This window comes from Triticum aestivum, chromosome 2D (assembly GCF_018294505.1).
Source record: "Triticum aestivum cultivar Chinese Spring chromosome 2D, IWGSC CS RefSeq v2.1, whole genome shotgun sequence".
Taxonomy (NCBI): domain Eukaryota; kingdom Viridiplantae; phylum Streptophyta; class Magnoliopsida; order Poales; family Poaceae; genus Triticum; species Triticum aestivum.
In genome coordinates this window covers 500,658,325-500,683,214 of record NC_057799.1, presented here as the reverse complement: position 1 = coordinate 500,683,214, position 24,890 = coordinate 500,658,325, and the positions used below count along the sequence as shown (strand labels likewise).

The 24,890-nt window shown below is 45.3% G+C and overlaps 1 protein-coding gene across 1 annotated transcript; it reads left to right on the top strand.

Annotated features, from left to right (window-relative positions):
* The first annotated feature begins 2,847 nt into the window (after positions 1-2,847).
* Positions 2,848-3,905, top strand: LOC123049705 (ethylene-response factor C3). The gene has a single exon (XM_044472590.1). The coding sequence runs from the start codon at positions 2,848-2,850 to the stop codon at positions 3,685-3,687; it is 840 nt and encodes a 279-aa protein (XP_044328525.1). The 3' UTR covers positions 3,688-3,905.
* Positions 3,906-24,890: the final 20,985 nt, after the last annotated feature.

Sequence of the window (24,890 nt, the reverse complement as noted above, 5' to 3'; positions counted from 1 at the left end):
CATCATTCTCCTAATGATGTGTTCCCTTTTGTCAAACGACAACTCATGTCTATGGTCAGGAAACCTTAACCATCTTTGATCAACGAGCTAGTCTAGTAGAGGCTTACTAGGGACTTGGTATTTGTGTATGTATCCACACATGTATAAGTTTCTGATCAATACATTTATAGCATGAACAATAAACCTTTATCATGATTAAGGAAATATAATAATAACCACTTTAATATTGCCTCTAAGGCATATTTGCAACATCATTAGCCATTAATGGCAATATTCGAGTGATTTCCTCAGAATTTTTAAGATTATCCAGTTCAAACAATGGTGTGATGAGCGTAAAAAAAACACTCATCAACCTCCCCAAGCTTAAACCTTGATCGTCCTCGAACAAGAAAGATAGTAACCCAACCGTAAGGAACTCGGTTGTTTAAACCGAAATGACGAGAAGGTTTTGGTTCACTTAGGATCAGTATGCCTAGACAGTCCTCCGCTTTTTCACCTAAAAACTTAGTATAGCTGTAGCAGTGGCATGGTTATTATGCAAGTGTTAGCGAAGTAAAGATAAGCAGCATAAAGCTCATGCTAATCTAGACAAAATAATAAAGTAGTTTTCATTCTATTTCCTCTGGTTAATACTTGCTCGTCATGGAACGCACAGAAGAGGATTTTCTTTCTTGAGCAATGAAAACATAAGTTACGGGAGTGAAAGGCTGCTACACCCGTAGGAGTAGTTGGATTTCCCTGAAGAGGGAGGGTGATGTAGCACAATAGCAAAAGGTATTTTCTCAATTAAGAACCAAGGTTTATCGAACTAGTAGGAGGCACCACACTAACAATGTTAGCAGTACCCGCACTCAAACATCTAAGATTTCTTGCACCCAACAAAGGCAAGGGGGTCGCCACTCCCCTTGTTCTTGCTAGTTACAATATTAAATGTAGATAGTGATAGGCAAAGTAGAAAAAACAATAAAGAGCAATTGTAGAAGCTTTTGTATTAATGCAGAATAGACCCGAGGGGCATATGTTCACTACTGGTATCTCTCTCGAAAGCATATAGAGGCATGGTAGACAAATTACTGCTGGGCAATTGACAGAATAGCGCACATTATAACTATGATCATTCATGGCATAATCTCACATAGGCATCACGTCCATGGTAACTAGACCGTTAATCCAACTGCATCTACTACTATTACTCCACCCCAAGACCGTTATGCAGCATGCATTTCAAAGTATTAAGTTCATGACAAACAGAGCAACGCAATAAGAAAGATGACATAATGTAGACAATAAGAGATCAATCAATATGACGAAACCCCGTCGTTTTACCCTTGGTAGCAACAATACAATGCGTGCCTTTGCCCTTTTGTCACTGGGCAAGATCACCGCAAGATTGAACCCACTGCTATTCACCACTCCCTTCAAAGACCTACTCATCTATCTTGGACAAAGAAGACTCATATATCGGAAAGCATACATACCTAATAAAATTACACAAGAGAAAGACTTCAATAGAATCAATATAAATCAATGAATAATGTGATCATAAATCCATAATTCATCGAATCCCAACAAACATGCCACAAGAATTACATCGAATAGATCTCCGAAGAGATCGTTGCATTGACGATCGAGAGAGAGAGAGAGAGAGAGAGAGAGAGAGAGAGAGAGAGAGAGAGAGAGAGAGAGAGAGAGTCATTTGGCTACTACCATGGACCCGTAGGTCCTGAAAGAAACTACTCAAACATCATCGTGGAGGCAACAAGGTTGATGAAGATAGCCTCCCCAATGAGTCCCCCCACCGGTAGAGTAGCGGAACAGGGCTCCAGATGTTATCGCTTCGGAACAGAGGCTTGTGACGACGATAAAATGTTTCGGGTCTCGCTTCAAGGGTTTCTGAATATGTGGGAATACTTTGTGTTAAAAAGATGGCGGATGACAAGACTATATAATTTTGTAGGGATAGCGTTCTTTAGCATTTTTATTTTGAAAGACATGATTATTTGTTGGTATGCCTAAGTATTAATGTCTTTATGTCAAACTATAGACTATTGCTTTGAATCATTCGGATCTAAATATTCATACCATAAAAGAAAGATTACATGGTGAACATGTTATATAGCATTCCACATTAAAAAATTTGTTTTTATCATTTGCCTACTCGAGAACGAGCAGGAATTAAGCTTGGGATGCTTGACACGTCTTCAACGTATCTATAATTTTTTGTCATTCCATGCTATTATAGTATTAATCTTGGATGTTTAATATGCAAATATACACAAATCTAGCGCCGAGTGCCCGAGTCGTTCTTCACTTTTGCAACATACGTTATGTTGCAGAATTTTTTTGCAACAGAGGTCATGTGCAGAAAATATTTGTAACAAAGGTTATGTTGTAGATTTATTTTTTTGCAACAGAGATTATGTAGCAGTTTTTTTTTGCAACAGAGCTTGTGTTACAGTTTTTTTTAATAACAGAGTTTATGCTGCAAAAGACATTAACTGCACCGTATTTCGGAAACATGAACGATGTTGCAAAATCTTGAATTGCGGTGCGTGGCACTAGACTGATACATGGTTGGCTCTCGACGCTGCGGACGTGGAGCATAGAGTCGGCCAGATGATTCTAATCATTTTCCACAAATTATTCGTATCATCATAAATACAATAGGATATATCGCTATCACAATTGTCTGTTAGGGAAGGAAACCAGGAAACAGAGCATTTTCCTATAATTCCAGCTCTGCCCTCCCCTGCTTCATTCATTCTCAACGAACGAGGAAGCCAGCCGCCACCGGTACCAGTATAAAACCCATGGAGGCGCACTTCCAGAACTTCCAACTCGACATCTATGTCTGATCCAAGCAGCACAGCTTCCTCTTATTCCACGTCGCCCCGGCTCACCACCGGCGTCATCAACTTCTTGGCGCGCCGCGCCATGACCACGCAGAACCACCACAGAGCAGCAGCATCCCTCCACTCGCCAGGCTCCTCCACCGGCTCCGCCGACACTGCGCCATGGCACCACCACGCCCCGGCCACGCCGCCGCCTCTGCTCCCGTTCGACGCCAGCGACGCCGACGAGATGCTCCTGCTCGACATGCTCTCCCAGCACCAGCAGGAGGCCATGCACACCGCGTCAGCGCCCATTCCCACCACGACGGCGGCAACGGCCGTGAAGCGAGAGGCCAGCGAAGAGGAGGAGGTCAAGGTGGCCGTCGGCGGCAGTGGGCGCGCGTTCCGCGGGGTGCGGAAGCGGCCGTGGGGCAAGTTCGCGGCGGAGATCCGGGACTCGACGCGCGACGGCGTCCGGGTGTGGCTGGGCACGTTCGACAGCCCGGAGGAGGCGGCGCTCGCGTACGACCAGGCCGCCTTCGCCATGCGGGGCGGCGCCGCCGTGCTCAATTTCCCCGCCGACCATGTCCGGCGCTCGCTCGAGGGCGCAGGGGACGACGTGTGCGGCCGCGCCGACGGGTTGTCACCCGTGCTGGCGCTGAAGCGGCGCCACTCCATGCATAGGCGGGCGTCTACAACACGAAAGACTTGCAGGGCCGTACGGACGGGCCGGCCGGAGGGCGTGATGGAGCTTGAGGACCTCGGCGCAGAATACCTCGAGGAGCTGCTCGGCGCCTCCGACGACATGACGACCTCGGCCTCCAGTTCATGGTGCTCGAGTCATCACTCCATCTGATTCTGAAATCTGCATCCAGAAAAATGGCGATGGCTAGAAGACGATGGATTGATCACTGTTTGTGTTTTTCTTTCTTGCCTGTTGTTGTTGGTCGTCCGGTCTCGTTCGTTCCAGAGTTCAGCTGGACTAGATAGCTATCTTCGAGCATTAGGTTCTTTAGCATTGAGGAATGGTTGTGGAAATCGTCGGTTGTGTACGTTTTGAAGCGTCAATATTTGGGTTTGAATTCAGTCAGAACTGATGGTTCCTTCACATCATCTTAAGAGACGCTCATGACATGACATTGGCGCCAAGCTTGTACTTCTCTGGACCAGTGTGGGCTCTCTCCTGATATGAAAAGGGAATATAATGCAGTTTTGGTGTGTTTTTTAACATAGTACAGATGCAGGCGTTCATACATGAGCTTTTTTACGGTACCCTGGTACTCCCATGGCATTAACCGGAGTACCAAACATATCTGGCCGTCCATGATGAAGGGTAACTTAGACATTTTATGAATGGTATTTTGGGATTTCCATAATAGAGGCCGATCGTTCAGTTTGGAAGAAAAAGGCTGTCGATCGATCCTACATTCAGCGGTGAGGCCGTCAAAAAAAAAAGGCTTCGCCGCCGCCAGCCAGATTCAAGATTTCTCTTCACTCCATCAGAATTGTTGTCGTCGCCCGTGGCAATCTGCACCTAGGATGTCTCCATTGATTCTCCGCTGGTGCATCCTCTAGTGAAAAGCCTAAGACCTGTCTATCCATCCGCTGCATTCCTCCAGGTCCAGGATGCATTACTGGGCTTCACAAATCCGTCCATTATGTTCAGAGATTAGAACGTGCCAACGTCCGATCTGATTGTGGAGGACACAAGCATGGTGGCAGCGGCAGGCGGAGCAGATCGCAGTGGCGGCGGCGTTCACGGACGGAAACGAGAGCAGTACGAACCAGAGGTTACGGTGGGAATATCAAAATACCACCAAGAGAAATAACCATAAAATGATTGGTGCGATTACTGTTTTGCCCCTTAGATCAAGGTACTCCGTGACTCTTCGAGTCAGTACTCCGTGGAACAAAAGATGGAGTATCGGATCATACTGGCCATTGGATTGCCAGAAATAGACGGCTTATATTAATTTAAGGGTACTGTAAAAGAGCCCTGATACATACGTATATATAGGCATCCCTATAAACGCATGCTCACATACTCTACCATTATAACATTTTCCAGAGACTGAACCAGCACATCGTCTTGAGATTGGCGAAGTTACCACGCCAGAAAAGTGCGAGCACCTGTGTCAAGTCTAGGACTTGAACCTGGTGGGCTAGTTTCATTACAAGGAAGCTGACCATCTGAGCTAGGCTCAATTCCCGTTAAGTTTTGGTGTTGACGTTGCCAGGTAAAATCCAAACATGTTGGTGATCGATGTGCGGGCATGTAGTCACGTGTATATAATACATAATAAACAACTATTAGTGATGTTGTATGGGCATTCAAGTTAATGACTACAATGATCACTTTTTGAAACTAGTAAGCTCTTTTTTGGTTCATAGGAAAGAAATATTATAGAAATAGAAAGTTATAGCAAATAAGATGTCACACATTTCAATTCATATAGATAGAGACATGTCATTTGGTTCGTAGGATCTGAATTTTTTTCATCAGATCTAAGTAAATTATTTTCTTTGAGATGTGAAAGATAGGAATCAATCCTAAACATGAAAAAGAATCCATTTCTACAAATCAATGGGCTCAAATGATTTTTTTCCTATAGAATTCCTACAAAATTTCTGTAAATCAAAGGAAGCTTATTTGTAGCGACATATGGTACTTAATATATGGCCATAGGCCTTTTCCAAGAAAAAAAGAGGCCCAAGTGGATGCATCACGGTATCCTTTATCATCTTTCTTGTTTAATCTTGTTGTAGATGTTTTTATCAGAATACACGTTAAAGCTATTACACACAATCTTATTTCTGGGCTGCTTGAGGTTTTTATTCTCGAGGTGTTATCCATCTATAATATCTAGATGGTACCCTTAATTTCCCGAAGAATGAAGGGATATTGCTCATTGAAACATAGTTGATAGTTTTGTTTAGACACAGCTGTTACGAGGATTAATTTCCATAAAAATTGACCTAGTCATTAATATTGAAGAAATGGCATTTCTATTTTTGATCAGTTTTTTTTGGATATGCCAACTAGTAAGTGACAGGGAAGATGGGTTCCATGACAAATCACCTTTTTACAATTGATACACTTTCAAAATTTATCTTGGTTCTAACTAAGTTAGACAAATGTAATCTACAACATCTCTAGTACACTATTTATTAGACTATTAGCATTGCAGAGCCCCCTTTAGAGAGATATTTCAAGATACTAAATAGGCATAAACATAACTACTCAATAGATGAATGTGAATTTCACATCTATTTGATTTGCCTACATTTGATCGGATTCCAGTCAACAAAATGTTTCAATGTAAACTTTTAAAAGCAACATAATTCCAACATGATGTTCTATGTTGTTTGAGCTTCGGTAAAGGTTACATAATTGAAAATATTTTTTTGAATATTTCACAATAAATCATTAAATTGCTTAGTCCCTACGTTGCATTGAACCAAAGCATCAAGTGAGGAGGAGTAGAACAATTCACTAATACTTAAATTAATAACTTAGAACAACGTATCAAAAGTGGACTGTAGTTGTCGCCAACGAAACTCATACTTGTTTTTTTACAGGAAAGTAAGGATACCCATTTTATCATCATGTGGTAAGCAATCCAAACAATTCAAAGAAAAAGGTCATCGGTCGGTATACTGTAAAAGAGAGATAATATAAAAGAAAAACATATGAGAATCATAATAGTACCTGTTGGGGAACGTAGTAATTTCAAAAAATTTCCTACGCACACGCAAGATCATGGTGATGCATAGCAAAGAGAGGGGAGAGTGTTGTCCACGTACCCTCGTAGACCGACAGCGGAAGCGTTATCACAACGCGGTTGATGTAGTCGTACGTCTTCACGATCCGACCGATCAAGTACCGAACGCACGGCACCTCCGAAGTTCTACACACGTTCAGCTTGATGACGTCCCTCGAACTCCGATCCAGCCGAGTGTTGAGGGAGAGTTTTGTCAGCACGACGGCGTGGTGACGATGATGATGTTCCACCGACGCAGGGCTTCGCCTAAGCTCCGCGACGGTATTATCGAGGTGTAATCTGGTGGAGGGGGGCACCGCACACGGCTAAAATATCGTATATCAAGTGTGTTTAGAGGTGCCCCCTGCCCCCGTATATAAAGGAGCAAGGGGGAGGCCGGCTGCCTATGGGCGCGCCAAGGAGAGGGGGGGAGTCCTCCTCCTAGTAGGAGTAGGACTCCCCTTTCCTAGTCCTACTAGGAAAAGAAGGGGGGAAGGAAAGAGAGGGAGAGGGAGAGGGAAAGGGGGCTGCGCCCCCCTCTCCTAGTCCAACTAGGACTCCTCCTGGGAGGGGGCGCACCACCTCCTGGCTGCTGCCCTCTCTCTCCCCTCAAGGCCCACTAAGGCCCAATACTTCCCCGGGGGGTTCCGGTAACCCTCCGGCACTCCGGTTTAATCCGAAACTTCTCCGGAACACTTCCGGTGTCCGAATATAGTCGTCCAATATATCAATCTTTACGTCTCGACCATTTCGAGACTCCTCGTCATGTCCGTGATCACATCCGGGACTCCGAACAACCTTCGGTACATCAAAACATATAAACTCATAATAAAACTGTCATCGTAACTTTAAGCGTGCGGACCCTTTGGGTTCGAGAACTATGTAGACATGACCGAGACACCTCTCCGGTCAATAACCAATAGCGGGACCTGGATGCCCATATTGGCTCCCACATATTCTACGAAGATCTTTATCGGTCAGACCGCATAACAACATACGTTGTTCCCTTTGTCATCGGTATGTTACTTGCCCGAGATTCGATCGTCGGTATCTCGATACCTAGTTCAATCTCGTTACCGGCAAGTCTCTTTACTCGTTCCGTAATACATCATCCCGCAACTAACTCATTAGTCACAATGCTTGCAAGGCTTATAGTGATGTGCATTACCGAGTGGGCCCAGAGATACCTCTCCGACAATCGGAGTGACAAATCCTAATCTCGAAATACGCCAACCCAACAAGTACCTTTGGAGACACCTGTAGAGCACCTTTATAATCACCCAGTTACGTTGTGACGTTTGGTAGCACACAAAGTGTTCCTCCGGTAAACGGGAGTTGCATAATCTCATAGTCATAGGAACATGTATAAGTCATGAAGAAAGCAATAGCAACATACTAAACGATCGGGTGCTAAGCTAACGTAATGGGTCATGTCAATCACGTCATTCTCCTAATGAGGTGATCCCGTTAATCAAATGACAACTCATGTCTATGGCTAGGAAACATAACCATCTTTGATTAACGAGCTAGTCAAGCAGAGGCATACTAGTGACACTCTGTTTGTCTATGTATTCACACATGTATTATGTTTCCGGTTAATACAATTCTAGCATGAATAATAAACATTTATCATGATATAAGGAAATATATAATACTTTATTATTGCCTCTAGGGCATATTTCCTTCAGTCTCCCACTTGCACTAGAGTCAATAATCTAGATTACATAGTAATGATTCTTACACCCATGGAGTCTTGGTGCTGATCATGTTTTGCTCGTGGAAGAGGCTTAGTCAACGGATCTGCTACATTCAGATCCGTATGTATCTTGCAAATTTCTATGTCTCCCACCTGGACTAAATCCCGGATGGAATTGAAGCGTCTTCTGATGTGCTTGGTTCTCTTGTGAAATCTGGATTCCTTTGCTAAGGCAATTGCACCAGTATTATCACAAAAGATTTTCATTGGTCCCGATGTACTAGGTATGACACCTAGATCGGATATGAACTCCTTCATCCAGACTCCTTCATTCGCTGCTTCCGAAGCAGCTATGTATTCCGCTTCACACGTAGATCCCGCCACGACACTTTGCTTGGAACTGCACCAACTGACAGCTCCACCGTTCAATGTAAATACGTATCCGGTTTGCGATTTCGAATCGTCCGGATCAGTGTCAAAGCTTGCATCAACGTAACCCCTTACGATGAGCTCTTTGTCACCTCCATATACGAGAAACATATCCTTAGTCCTTTTCAGGTATTTCAGGATGTTCTTGACCGCTGTCCAGTGATCCACTCCTGGATTACTTTGGTACCTCCCTGCTAAACTTATAGCTAGGGACACATCAGGTCTGGTACACAGCATTGCATACATGATAGAGCCTATGGCTGAAGCATAGGGAACATCTTTCATTTTCTCTCTATCTTCTGCAGTGGTCGGGCATTGAGTCTTACTCAATCTCACACCTTGTAGTACAGGCAAGAACCCTTTCTTTGCTTGATCCATTTTGAACTTCTTCAAAACTTTGTCAAGGTATGTGCTTTGTGAAAGTCCAATTAAGCGTCTTGATCTATCTCTATAGATCTTAATGCCTAATATATATGCAGCTTCACCGAGGTCTTTCATTGAAAAACTCTTATTCAAGTATCCCTTTATGCTATCCAGAAATTCTATATCATTTCCAATCAGTAATATGTCATCCACATATAATATCAGAAATGCTATCGAGCTCCCACTCACTTTCTTGTAAATACAGGCTTCTCCAAAAGTCTGTATAAAACCAAATGCTTTGATCACACTATCAAAGCGTTTATTCCAACTCCGAGAGGCTTGCACCAGTCCATAAATGGATCGCTGGAGCTTGCACACTTTGTTAGCTCCCTTTGGATCGACAAAACCTTCCGGTTGCATCATATACAACTCTTCTTCCAGAAATCCATTCAGGAACGCAGTTTTGACATCCATTTGCCAAATTTCATAATCATAAAATGCGGCAATTGCTAACATGATTCGGACAGACTTAAGCATCGCTACGGGTGAGAAGGTCTCATCGTAGTCAATTCCTTGAACTTGTCGAAAACCTTTCGCAACAAGTCGAGCTTTATAGACAGTAACATTACCATCAGCGTCAGTCTTCTTCTTGAAGATCCATTTATTTTCAATGGCTTGCCGACCATCGGGCAAGTCAACCAAAGTCCATACTTTGTTCTCATACATGGATCCCATCTCGGATTTCATGGCTTCAAGCCATTTTGCGGAATCTGGGCTCACCATCGCTTCTTCATAGTTCGTAGGTTCGCCATGGTCTAGTAACATGACCTCCAGAACAGGATTACCGTACCACTCTGGTGCGGATCTTGATCTAGTTGACCTACGAAGTTCAGTAATAACTTGATCTGAAGTTTCATGATCATTATCATTAACTTCCTCACTACTTGGTGTAGGTGTCGCAGAAACTGATCTCTGCGATGATCTACTTTCCAATAAGGGAGCAGGTACAGTTACCTCATCAAGTTCTACTTTCCTCCCACTCACATCTTTCGAGAGAAACTCCTTCTCTAGAAAGGATCCATTTCTAGCAACAAATATCTTGCCTTCGGATCTGTGATAGAAGGTGTACCCAACGGTCTCCTTTGGGTATCCTATGAAGACACATTTCTCCGATTTAGGCTCGAGCTTATCAGGTTGAAGTTTCTTCACATAAGCATCGCAACCCCAAACTTTAAGATACGACAACTTTGGTTTCTTGCCAAACCATAGTTCAAAAGGCGTCGTCTCAACGGATTTCGATGGTGTCCTATTTAGAGTGAATGCAGCTGTCTCTAAAGCATAACCCCAAAACGATAGCGGTAAATCAGTAAGAGACATCATAGTTCGCACCATATCTAATAAAGTACGATTACGACGTTCAGACACACCATTACGCTGTGGTGTTCCGGGTGGCGTGAGTTGCGAAACTATTCCGCATTGTTTCAAATGTAGACCAAACTCGTAACTCAAATATTCTCCTCCACGATCAGATCGTAGGAATTTTATTTTCTTGTTACGATGATTTTCAACTTCACTCTGAAATTCTTTGAACTTTTCAAATGTTTCAGACTTATGTTTCATTAAGTAGATATACCCATATCTGCTCAAATCATCTGTGAAGGTGAGAAAATAACGATATCCGCCACGAGCTTCAATATTCATCGGACCACATACATCTGTATGTATGATTTCCAACAAATCTGTTGCTCTCTCCATAGTTCCGGAGAACGGTGTTTTGGTCATCTTGCCCATAAGGCACGGTTCGCAAGTACCAAGTGATTCAAAATCAAGTGATTCCAAAATTCCATCAGTATGGAGTTTCTTCATGCGCTTTACACCGATATGACCCAAACGGCAGTGCCACAAATAAGTTGCACTGTCATTATTAACTCTGCATCTTTTGGCTTCAACATTATGAATATGTGTATCACTACTATCGAGATTCATTAAAAATAGACCACTCTTCAAGGGTGCATGACCATAAAAGATATTATTCATATAAATAGAACAACCATTATTCTCTGATTTAAATGAATAACCGTCTCGCATTAAACAAGATCCAGATATAATGTTCATGCTCAACGCTGGCACCAAATAACAATTATTTAGGTCTAAAACTAATCCCGAAGGTAGATGTAGAGGTAGCGTGCCGACGGCGATCACATCGACTTTGGAACCATTTCCCACGCGCATCGTCACCTCGTCCTTAGCCAAATTTCGCTTAATCCGTAGCCCCTGTTTCGAGTTGCAAATATTAGCAACAGAACCAGTATCAAATACCCAGGTGCTACTGCGAGTATTAGTAAGGTACACATCAATAACATGTATATCACATATACCTTTGTTAACCTTGCCATCCTTCTTATCCGCCAAATACTTGGGGCAGTTCCGCTTCCAGTGGCCAGTCTGCTTACAGTAGAAGCACTCAGTTTCAGGCTTAGGTCCAGACTTGGATTTCTTCTCCTGAACAGCAACTTGCTTGCTGTTCTTCTTGAAGTTCCCTTTCTTCTTCCCTTTGCCCTTTTTCTTGAAACTAGTGGTTTTACTGACCATCAACACTTGATGCTCCTTTTTGATTTCTACCTCCGCTGCCTTTAGCATTGCGAAGAGCTCGGGAATCGTCTTATCCATCCCTTGCATGTTATAGTTCATCACGAAGCTCTTGTAGCTTGGTGGCAGTGATTGAAGTATTCTGTCAATGACGCAATCATCCGGAAGTTGAACTCCCAGTTGAATCAAGTGATTATTATACCCAGACATTCTGAGTATATGCTCACTGACAGAACTATTCTCTTCCATCTTGCAGCTATAGAACTTATTGGAGACTTCATATCTCTCAATCCGGGCATTTGCTTGAAATATTAACTTCAACTCCTGGAACATCTCATATGCTCCATGACGTTCAAAACGTCGTTGAAGTCCCGGTTCTAAGCCGTAAAGCATGGCACACTGAACTATTGAGTAGTCATCAGCTTTGCTTTGCCAGACGTTCATAACTTCTGGCGTAGCTCTTGCAGGAGGCCTGGCACCTAGCGGTGCTTCCAGGACGTAATTCTTCTGTGCAGCAATGAGGATAATCCTCAAGTTACGGACCCAGTCCGTGTAATTGCTACCATCATCTTTCAACTTAGCTTTCTCAAGGAACGCATTAAAATTCAACGGCACAACAGCACGGGCCATATATCTACAATTAACATAGACAAGCAAGATACTATCAGGTACTAAGTTCATGATAAATTTAAGTTCAATTAATCATATTACTTAAGAACTCCCACTTAGATAGACATCTCTCTAATCATCTAAGTGATTACGTGATCCAAAGCAACTAAACCATGTCCGATTAACACGTGAGATGGAGTAGTTTCAATGGTGAACATCACTATGTTGATCATATCTACTATATGATTCACGCTCGACCTTTCGGTCTCTGTGTTCCGAGGCCATATCTGTACATATGCTAGGCTCGTCAAGTTTAACCTGAGTATTCCGCGTGTGCAACTGTTTTGCACCCGTTGTATTTGAACGTAGAGCCTATCACACCCGATTAACACGTGGTGTCTCAGCACGAAGAACTTTTGCAACGGTGCATACTCAGGGAGAACACTTTTATCTTGAAATTTTAGTGAGAGATCATCTTATAATGCTACCGTCAATCAAAGCAAGATAAGATGCATAAAGGATTAACATCACATGCAATCAATATAAGTGATATGATATGGCCATCATCATCTTGTGCTTGTGATCTCCATCTCCGAAGCACCGTGCTTGTGATCTCCATCTCCGAAGCACCATCATGATCACCATCGTCACCGGCTCGACACCTTGATCTCCATCGTAGTATCGTTGTCGTCTCGCCAACTTATTGCTTTTACGACTATCGCTACCGCTTAGTGATAAAGTAAAACTATTACATGGCGATTGCATCTCATACAATAAAGCGACAACCATATGGCTCCTGCCAGTTGCCGATAACTCGGTTACAAAACATGATCATCTCATACAACACATTATATCACATCATGTCTTGACCATATCACATCACAACATGCCCTGCAAAAACAAGTTAGACGTCCTCTACTTTGTTGTTGCATATTTTACGTGGCTGCTACGGGCTTAGCAAGAACCGTTCTTACCTACGCATCAAAACCACAACGATAGTTTGTCAAGTTGGTGCTGTTTTAACCTTCGCAAGGACCGGGCGTAGCCACACTCGGTTCAACTAAAGTGAGAGAGACAGACACCCGCCAGTCACCTTTAAGCAACGAGTGCTCCGAACGGTGAAACCAGTCTCGCGTAAGCGTACGCGTAATGTCGGTCCGGGCCGCTTCATCTCACAATACCGCTGAACCAAAGTATGACATGCTGGTAAGCAGTATGACTTATATCGCCCACAACTCACTTGTGTTCTACTCGTGCATAGCATCAACGCATAAAACCAGGCTCGGATGCCACTGTTGGGGAACGTAGTAATTTCAAAAAAATTCCTACGCACACGCAAGATCATGGTGATGCATAGCAACGAGAGGGGAGAGTGTTGTCCACGTACCCTCGTAGACCGACAGCGGAAGCGTTATCACAACGCGGTTGATGTAGTCGTACGTCTTCACGATCCGACCGATCAAGTACCGAACGCACGGCACCTCCGAAGTTCTACACACGTTCAGCTCGATGACGTCCCTCGAACTCCGATCCAGCCGAGTGTTGAGGGAGAGTTTCGTCAGCACGACGGCGTGGTGACGATGATGATGTTCCACCGACGCAGGGCTTCGCCTAAGCTCCGCGACGGTATTATCGAGGTGTAATCTGGTGGAGGGGGGCACCGCACACGGCTAAAATATCGTATATCAAGTGTGTTTAGAGGTGCCCCCTGCCCCCGTATATAAAGGAGCAAGGGGGAGGCCGGCTGCCTATGGGCGCGCCAAGGAGAGGGGGGGAGTCCTCCTCCTAGTAGGAGTAGGACTCCCCTTTCCTAGTCCTACTAGGAAAAGAAGGGGGGAAGGAAAGAGAGGGAGAGGGAGAGGGAAAGGGGGCTGCGCCCCCCTCTCCTAGTCCAACTAGGACTCCTCCTGGGAGGGGGCGCACCACCTCCTGGCTGCTGCCCTCTCTCTCCCCTCAAGGCCCACTAAGGCCCAATACTTCCCCGGGGGGTTCCGGTAACCCTCCGGCACTCCGGTTTAATCCGAAACTTCTCCGGAACACTTCCGGTGTCCGAATATAGTCGTCCAATATATCAATCTTTACGTCTCGACCATTTCGAGACTCCTCGTCATGTCCGTGATCACATCCGGGACTCCGAACAACCTTCGGTACATCAAAACATATAAACTCATAATAAAACTGTCATCGTAACTTTAAGCGTGCGGACCCTTTGGGTTCGAGAACTATGTAGACATGACCGAGACACCTCTCCGGTCAATAACCAATAGCGGGACCTGGATGCCCATATTGGCTCCCACATATTCTACGAAGATCTTTATCGGTCAGACCGCATAACAACATACGTTGTTCCCTTTGTCATCGGTATGTTACTTGCCCGAGATTCGATCGTCGGTATCTCGATACCTAGTTCAATCTCGTTACCGGCAAGTCTCTTTACTCGTTCCGTAATACATCATCCCGCAACTAACTCATTAGTCACAATGCTTGCAAGGCTTATAGTGATGTGCATTACCGAGTGGGCCCAGAGATACCTCTCCGACAATCGGAGTGACAAATCCTAATCTCGAAATACGCCAACCCAACAAGTACCTTTGGAGACACCTGTAGAGCACCTTTATAATCACCCAGTTACGTTGTGACGTTTGGTAGCACACAAAGTGTTCCTCCGGTAAACGGGAGTTGCATAATCTCATAGTCATAGGAACATGTATAAGTCATGAAGAAAGCAATAGCAACATACTAAACGATCGGGTGCTAAGCTAACGTAATGGGTCATGTCAATCACGTCATTCTCCTAATGAGGTGATCCCGTTAATCAAATGACAACTCATGTCTATGGCTAGGAAACATAACCATCTTTGATTAACGAGCTAGTCAAGCAGAGGCATACTAGTGACACTCTGTTTGTCTATGTATTCACACATGTATTATGTTTCCGGTTAATACAATTCTAGCATGAATAATAAACATTTATCATGATATAAGAAAATATATAATACTTTATTATTGCCTCTAGGGCATATTTCCTTCAGTACCGCCCATGAGAACACACTTAAGCAGAAAAAAGTTTTTGCAACCATAAATAAATAATGTTCTTTTTTTATCTAGTACAAGACATATTTGATTTTAAAAAGATTATTCTAGTGTATTTCAATCCAGGCACGTCAACACAGATTACCCCTTTGTATTGCTCAATTTTGTCATTTCATTTCAATACTTGACTCCGTATTGCATCCATCGATCCTCCTCTGTACACATTGATGCTGTAAAAAGTAGGTGGAGCTTCCCAAAATACCAAAACAGAGTGAAATTCGTCTTTAAAAAATTGGATTGTCGAATGGCTAAGAGGGTGGTTGTATCCCCAGCCCACAAAAATTAAAACGCGGGGAGCATAATGTTCTTTGTGAAGCGCCTCCTAGTGTTTTCCCAAGAAAAGGAAAAAAAAAAACTGATAATACCATCGAGGCTTGGAGTAACTGAATGTGTGCGTGCGTTAACCCGAATTGCATGTGCTACAATGTGCGATCAGATGCAAGATTAGGTACAACTAGCAACGGCATATATGCCCTGGCCACTTCCATCATGCATGCTTGCTGAGTCAAACACGGATATGCAAGTCAAAGTTTCAAACTTGACGCTCTTCAGATAGTGTCTTTCTGCAAGTACACCAAACTTGCAGTAGGTATCATCAGTTTGATCGGATGCTTTCGGTCTCTCCTACAGTGCCTTTGATGAACTACCAGTTCTCTACTCTATTTTTGGTCAAAAGGGAAATTGGTCATGACTGACCTCATATTGTGTCTTTTTATGTAGTACTCCCTCTGTCTCTAGTGATGTAAAGAAATATAAAAACGTTTAGATCACTATAGGCAGAGGAAGTATTCCCTTCTTTTTTTAGTCTGCATATAAGATTTGGACAAATTCAAACTTTGTAGAAAAAAATATCAACATCTATAATACTAAATCTATATGGTAAGAAAATTAAATTCATGATGCATCTAACAAGAAACAGAGGGAGTACTATATATGCAAGAAGTGGATGTGCTGAATGACCTGAATGGAATGGGAAAAGTCAAGATGAAGTGTATATGCAAGAAGTTGATGTCCTGGATGGAATGGGAAAAGTCAAGATGAAGTAGACGCTTGTCATGTCTGAAAACGGATAAGGAAAGTTCCGAGGTTCCTTCCCGAGTAAGTTGATGTCCAAATTAAATCCAAGTGGTGAGGTGCTCTGCATGCTGCCCGGTTAGGCACTCCGGGTACGTATCATGCATAATCTGAATACTACACTAGTACGAATATAAGCATGTCACGCTCTTAAACAAATTGAACTATCTGCTACTGCAGCCATTAGTTAACTGCACTGGTGGATCCAGGTTTGATTGATCCATCCATGCATTCATACGTCAACCTAGCACTAGCCATTCTTCCGGCATGCCTCGGGGACTCCGGACCAGATTCAATCCGCTCGTGCGCTAATTCGAGACACGAAACTTGATTACGAAATGGAAATAGAAATAGAGCTCAATGGACAGGAATACATAAAGGGTCTAGAGTAAAGGAATGGAATAACTGAGATGCGACTGCCCCGTCACATCACGCATATGCATGTTGTGACGACACCACACACGCCGCACACCACACACTCACACAAACATCTTTAGCCACAGGAGGAGTGGAAAATCTGGGTGCACTCTAGGTATTTTCCGTGAGAATAATTACTAGTATTTCCTCCGTCTCATAATTTTTGTCATGCTTTTTAGGGTAGTATACTAAATCAGCGACGAGTAATATGGAACGGAGGGAGTAGTAAATAACATGTATTTTCAAAATTAAAAGATAAATTACCTTCACAGTACTAAGGGACGTGTCAATATGTCACGTGACACGTGTGCTGTCTTCTGGTCTGGGATGCCTGTCTTGCAGACTTGCCTGGAACTTGACGAAATCTGGACTGCATGCTGCCTAACCGTATATGAATTTCACCCTTTTCTTTCTGGACGTGACAGCCCAGTTCCAGTTGACGCACGCATGACAAATCGCAGATACAATGCACCATGTGTGTGTCTCAGGGGAGTGTAAAATTCTAATCGACCTCGATGGAAGACAAGGTGTGAGTTGACACATATAATACACATCTACCTAGCAAATTAACAAACAAGCGATGGTTAAATGATGGGAAGCTAGATCGACGAAGGAACGGACGAAAGAACGTACGTAGGAGAGATGGTATGGAACCGGTTAAGGAATAGCGCTGCAGGCGAGGTGCAATGCATTGCCAGCCTAACGACGGTACGTATTATGCTTGCTTGGAAACTTCCAGATGTCACTGGCAGACGATGCATGGTAACAGCTACGTGGATGATAATACTGGCATACTCTAAGTGCCACTTACAAATTAATTAAGAGTGACCCCGCAATATAAAAAGAAGAAGACAAAATGAGAGTGAGTGTGGAGGTCAGGTGCAATGGACCTGCATATTGACCCACGTGCGGTTAGCCTTGACCACCATTTGCAGTATCATAATTCATCCTCGCACTCACCTCACACCACCTACTAGCTACTCCCTCCGTCTCAAAATATAAGAATGTTTTTCATACTACACTAGTATGGAAAACGTTATTATATTTTGAGACAGAGGGAGTAGCTGCTAAATGAATTATAGATCACCTTTTCACCCAAAAAAAAAGAATTATAGATCACCAGTGGATTGCAGTGGAGTGTTGATGCGTACTAACACCCGCTCAGCTACTTCCACTTGATCGTAATGAAATAGGCTACTACCTCAGCTACAACCCAGTTAATATTACTAGTACGATGGATTTTCCAGCATCACTCGGAGACGCTAAGATGCTCAGCTCAGGCCGTTGTACTGTCTTCTTCTTGACGTTCACCGCAAGTGCCAGCAAATGTCATGAACTTGTGGACCGCTTTTAACTTTAATTTGGCTTGAATTTGTGTCTCAGTTAGTACTCCCTCCGATCCAATTTAGCTATCGCTCAAACAGTTGTAACTAGCACCGAAATACATCTAGATATATCTGTTTCAGCGACAACCAATATACCATCTCAACCTACAAATTAATACCACATCAACACAAATATGCTCAACAAAACATCATTATCATCATCATAAAGTAGGCGAGCAGAGCAAATAGGCACCGAATCCAGAAACAGTTATGCAAAGAGACCAAGAAACAGAGCATAACCACCACCGAGCAGCAGTCCTGCGCTCCACTGGCCGCATGTGATCGAGAATCCAGTTAGCTAGGTGAGTGCGACCAAGAATTATGATAATGCAAATGGCGGTCAAGCCGCACGTGAGTCCATTGCACCTGACCTCGAGTTAACGTCCATTTGCCAGTGGCACATACATATATATATTTCTCTCTTATCGTCACAACATGCTTGCATGCATCGTCTGCAGTCGGAATTTCCTGGCATAATATTGGGTACGTACGTATCGTCACATAGAGCATTATCATATTAACGATGATACGTACGTACATCCATTACACCTCGCCTGCAACACTATTCTCTAACCGGTTCGATCTCTCGTACGTTCGTTCCTTGTCCCTTCGTTTCGCCGTCAGTTCAGGCCACGTGTGTGGAGTTACTAGGTGTTGTGACACTGATCGTTTTGTCTCCGCTGATCCATCAGAATGTAACACTCCACTAGCGTACACATGCTATATAGTAAGTCCACGCTGACACGCACATGATACATTGTATCTGCGATTCGTCGTGCGTTCGTGCGTCAGTTGGAACGGGTTTTTGTGGTCATGTCGTGAAGAAAACAAGGTGTTTACATACGGTTAGGCAGCAGCATCCACTCTAGCTACTAGCTCTTCTTTGGTCAAGTTGCACGCAAGTCTCCAAGACCAGCACCCAGACCAAATGACCGCCGTACACATTGACACATCGGTTAATAATGTGGAGGTAATTTAATTTAACCAGGCATGCAGGTTCTGTGTACTCGTTTTCGTGGAAAATGTACATAAGCATGTCATCGCTCAGCAGTGGACAAAATATGCGAGAGACTAGCAATAAACGCGAGAACAGAGTGAAAGCAAAGTTATGGAATTGGTGTTTGCTCCGAGGAGAACACGGATGCAAAGTTAGAGCATCTACAACCGGACCTTTAAACCCGCCTCATACGTCCGGGCAAACCACCCGGTCATGATTTTTTGACCCAGACGGCCAACGGCCCTCAAACACCCGGGCTGATCGGCATCCCCATATCCAGCCTAAATATCAGACGGATATAGGGGCGCCTGGGCGCGTCCGCCACATCGGACTCGGCCCATGCTGGTCCACCCAACTCCACATAAATTCCTCCCCATCCGCTTGCCGGACCAAACCCTAGCCACTTCACTCCCCTCCCCTCCACTCCCTCTCTGCCACCCAAGCTCGTCTCCGGCTCCTTCCGGCCTTCTCCGGCATGGCGGGAAGCCGATCCGAATCCTTCACCTCCATATCTGTCGACCCCGAGCTCACCCCGCGCCGCCCCAAGGAGGAGATGGCCGTCCGGCTTGCGCTCCGCCGTGCCTGGGAGGAGGCCCGTGGATGGCTACGCTCGGATGGGGCATGGATCCGGCGCTAGGCCGGCCATAGCTGCCTCGCCGGAGGCCGTGCGGTTCATCTAGCGTCCGAACGCGCTGGCGGACGCGCAACCACTCTGGTGGCGCGCCGAGCATCGGGGCGTACCATGGGCCTCGTCCGACGAGGCCATGGCACGGCGTGCCCGCGTGCATGGCACTGGGCGCGGGAGGCGGCGGCAGCGCTCGTGGCGGCGGACGTCGACGAGGCGGAGTCGCATTCTCCGGCTCCCCGTATGGCGCATCAGTCCGGGCGCCGCAACCGCATCGTGGTGGACGTCGGCGGCTCGTCCCCGGACGGATCCATCATCCATTTGACGTCCACTGGCACCGTTCGGGTTCCGGTCTCCGACGAGGAAGAGTAGGGCATGGGAGACGGCGGTGCCTTGAGTCCTGTGAGCCAGCTCGTGTCCCATGCCCTACCCTACTGTGCCGGCGACCGGCCCAACACTCCAAGGAGCGCAGCCGGCCGCCAGACATGGCTAGGGCGGGGCGGGCGAGCGGGGAGCGGAACCGGACGAGCTCCGCATAGATTAGGTTTCACGTCGCATGTAATAACATGGATTTGAGGTTTCTAATTTGAGGTATCCGGACGTGGAATGCGTTTATTGAGGGGTGACCGGTCACCGTCCGCGGACGCGCCCAGGCGTGTCGCGGGCGTTCGAGGGGTCGGATTTGGCAAGTCAGGTTGTAGATGCTCTTATATGGTTGTTTCTCCCTCCGTGTTGGGGACATTTCGCCGTCGATGTCTGCCTTGCCCCCTATGTTATCTACCACTCAGGACGAGCCCATCGCCATGCTCGTGGCTCCGGAGCTGCAAATCATGTCCGAGATTAGGGAGCTATGTCTGAACTCTGCTTCGATTTTGTCAGTGAAGCACGTGAAGGTGGACTCATTAGTGACCTCGTGTGAGGGAGATGATTCATGTCTGTCATGTGAGCATCCAGAGGCGTCTTCTGAGTCCTTTGGGTCGGAGGTGCATGTGGTTGAGGATATTGATGTGGCCAGTGTGTGCGCCAATGGGGAGGCGTATGCGGTTTCATGATGGATGATACTCAGTTTCTTGTGTTGTCGATGTGCCTTCGATTGTCTAAGTCATCGTTATTGGTGTTCTTGTTAGGGTTCTGTTGTGTTGTGCAAGTGTGGTGAGGTACGATTGTTGTGTACTTTTTTTGCGGGAATGATTGTTGTGTACTAGGAGCATGTGACAGGTTGCCTGTGTGGTCACGGTGTTTCGTGCTTCGTGAGTAGCCCGTCTTCCGAGTTGTTTGTATCGGTTTTCATCCGGCTTTCCAAAAAATAACCAGGCAATTCTCTTCTTCTTAATTAACCGACGAAGCAAATATTTTGCCTCCGTTTACAAAAAAGAGAGTGAAAGCAAGGGCATTTGCCTCGCTGCCCCCACCCTCGTCGGATACAACTCCACAAAAAAAAGAATATAGCGACTGAGAGGGCTCCTTCCTTGGCAGATCACGATAAAAAACGGTCTAGCGCGCATGGCAAAGAAAAAACGATGGTCAAGAACACTCCTTCCTTGACGGATCACAATGAACGAAACAACTTAAGTGTGTGTACGAAGAAGAAAAGAATAGCGGAAAGTAACTTCACAACCACGACACACCTGATGGAGCACCAAAAGTGGTTGTGAGAGCTTCCCACCCCACACCCACGTGATCTGCCAAAAAGAAGAGGAAAATTGGTCGATGAGGGGGGGGGGGGGCTCCTTTGGCAATCCTCCAAAAAGAAAAATAGCAGTTTGGGAGGGCTAAAATGTGGTTGGGAGGCTCCTCCTCCTCAGTAATCCCCAACAAATACCCGAGCAAACTCCCCCCACGAAAAATAAAAGGAGAAATGGCATCCGAGACGCCCTACGCCAAAGAAGAAAATGACTAGGGGAGCCCCCTCCCTATGGACAATCCCGCTACAAGCTCATCACTGCAACAGAGAAGAAACAGTGGCCGAGGGAAGCTCCTCCTCCTGGCGACCCATCGTGCATCACAATCCATGACCCACTAGCGAAAAGGAGGGAGCGGGTGGGGAGGTCCTAATTGTCTCTGTGCATCAAGTTATCGAGCAAACAGAGAGAGCGAGGGCGGTGCAGTTTGTGATCTACGAAAAAGAAGAAGAAACTTGGTCGGGGGGGGGGGGGTGGGGTTCCTTTGGCAATCCTCCAAAAAGAATAGAAGCGGTTTAGGGGGGGTTCCCCAATGAGCAGCCAAAAAGAACAAGAAATGTGGTTGGGAGGCCCCTCCTCGGTAAACCCCAACAAATACTCGAGCAAACTCCCATGTCGACAAAAAAAAGGAGAAATGGCATCTGACACGACCTCCAGACGCCCTACGCCAAATAAGAAAATGACCAGGGGAGCCCCCTCCCTATGGACAATCCCGCTACATGCCTCATCACTGCGACAATAGTGACCGAGGGAAGATCCTCCTCCGTGCGACCCATTGTGCATCACAACCCACAACCCACTAGCAAAAAAAGGGGAGCGGGTGGGGAGCTCCTACTTTTCTCTGTGCATCAAGCTATCGAGCAAACACACAGAGCGAGGGCGGTCCAGTTTGTGATCTGCCAAAAAGAAGAAGAAAATTGGTCCGGGAGGGGGGGGGGTCCAAAAAGAACAAAAGCGGTTTGTGTGTGTGTGTGTGTGGGGGGGGGGGCTTCCCCAGTGATCAGCCAAAAAGTATAAGAAATGACGTCGGGAGGCTCCTCGGTAATCTTTAACAAATACCCGAGCAAACTCCTCCGTCGACAAAAAAAGGAGAAATGGCATCCAAGACGACCTCCGGACGCCCTACGCCGAAGAATAAAATGACCAGGGGAGGCCCCCCTCCCTATGGACAATCCCGCTACAGCTCATCACTGCAACATAGAAGAAGAAGAAGAAGAAGAAGAAGAAGAAGAAGAAACAATGGCCGAGGGAAGCTCCTCCTTCCTGCGACCCATCGCGCATCACAACCCATGGCGCACTAGCAAAAAAGGGGGGAGAGCGGGTGGGGAGCTCCTACTTGTCTCTGTGCGTGCATCAAGCTACCGAGCAAACACAAAGAGCGAGGGTGGTTCAATTTGTGTTACCAATGGTTCTTTCATGCCTATGGGTTTTGTTTGTTCGTATCGATTTTACTTTTTTCTTGTTTGTTTTCATAAACATACAATAAATAGTACTATCTTTGGGACGTAATGTAAGACGTTTTTTGACACCGTTATATTATAATACAAAGGAAGTATTTTTGTACAATATTTTAACTTTGTGAACATTTTAAAAAATGTGAGAATAGTTTTAAACCTATGTGAATTATTATTTTTTGAAATTTATGAAAAAGATAAACTTAGTGTAAGAAATATTTAAAAAAATGTAAACATGTATTTAACACTTTGCTGAACATTTTGGAAAACAATGAATAATTTTAAAATGTGGAAACTTTCTTTAAAGAAGGAAAAACAGGGAAAAGAAAAACAAAAAACAAAGGAAAATCGTTTGAGAAAACAAAAAGGAAATGGAAAACAAGAAGGCAGTAAGAAAAACCTGATCAAATCATTCCCGAAACTGGTACAACATTGACGCCAATGGGCCAAGTTTATTTTTTGACGAGTGGCTCAGGGCCGCCAGGTAAAAAAAGAGAGAACGAAAGGCCCAGGGCCCGCAAACCACGTCAACACTGTCTCAAAAAAAAGAACAGGGAAAAAAGCAAGGATAGTCTCAAAAAAAGGAAGAAAAAGCAAGGGGAGATTGCTAAAAAAAAAGCAAGGAGAGGAGTTGCCGGGCAAAGCCTCTAGGCCCAGCAACTAATAATAAAAAATGGATTCACAAAAAATAAAACTAGCAAATATGTAATCCTCGTCTTATCCTCTTTTTCTCTCAAAAGAAAAGCCATATACTCTGGTTTCATTTTCAGTGGAACCGGGGGGCTTTTGCCCTGCTAATGACGAACTAAAAAATTTGTAACCTTTTTTTTTTCCGGAAACACTAACGCCCACACGTGTGGGCGTTCCCCAACTCGCCCACACGTCTGGATCGTCGTTCACTGTCTTTTGCTCGAATCTTGAGACAAAAAGGTGGATTTGGTGTGCCACGTAGGACAAGTCCCGTGTGTGGCGTGTAGGTAGTTCGTCCGCACACCAGTTTTTCCTCCGAGGTCAGCGGTTGCGAGTCGGGGCATGCGGTGGAACTGCCGTCGCGCCCGCACGCCACGCTCGACTGCGGTTGACGTCTCCCACGACTTGCCACTCGCACTCCCCTCGCGGTTCATTACTCCCCTCCCATTCATTACTCCCCAACCCACCATCCACACCAGTTGCATTCAATTGAGGAGAAACCGAGAGGAGAGGGCGGCGGCGGCGGCGGAAGAGTCGACCGCATTCGCGGCCGTTGGTGGGGTTCGCCGGACAGGAGCGTCGTCGCCGGAGCAGCCGCATATTGAAGGTAAGGCTCCCTCCATGCTCACATTCCTGCCTGCGATTTCTGCCCCCCTCACTCTATGGTCAATTTTCCCTCGAGTTTCCTCGAGATTCCGGCCGATTCGCGGTGCTCCGGCGTCCCCGTCGGCGGTGGAGTCGCGTGCTTGCCATTTAGGGTGGCATTGCGCAGTTTCGTTGCCGCCACGGTGGCAGTCATGCCGGTGTGGCTCGCCCGGTCCGCAACCGCATCTGTATTTTGCCTGTGTTTGTGCAGGGATTTTCTAGATGTTAGTTCTGATTTTGCCTCGAAATGCTATGGCCATCAGTGTAGGGCGTTTTTTGTTGTTGAATTCAGGGTATGATAGTTGCGATTGAACCCTAGATCTAGTTATGTGCATTTCAAACTGTAGGATAATGGCAGTCATGGCATTTTTAACAACTACCATCGCTGATGGCAACTAATTTTCTGAATCAACCGTGTCAGTTGCCATGTCAGTTGTAGGATAATGTCAGTTTGTGAGATCCAATTCAGGGAGTAATTTTTGTGTATGATTTCTACCTCTAGGTAGTTGCATACTTAAGTGTGTGATCATGGCATTCATGGCAATTTTCA

Coding starts and splice junctions, on each gene's coding strand:
- LOC123049705 (XM_044472590.1), top strand. CDS start 2,848: ATGTCTGATCCAAGCAGCACAGCTTCCTCTTATTCCACGTCGCCCCGG.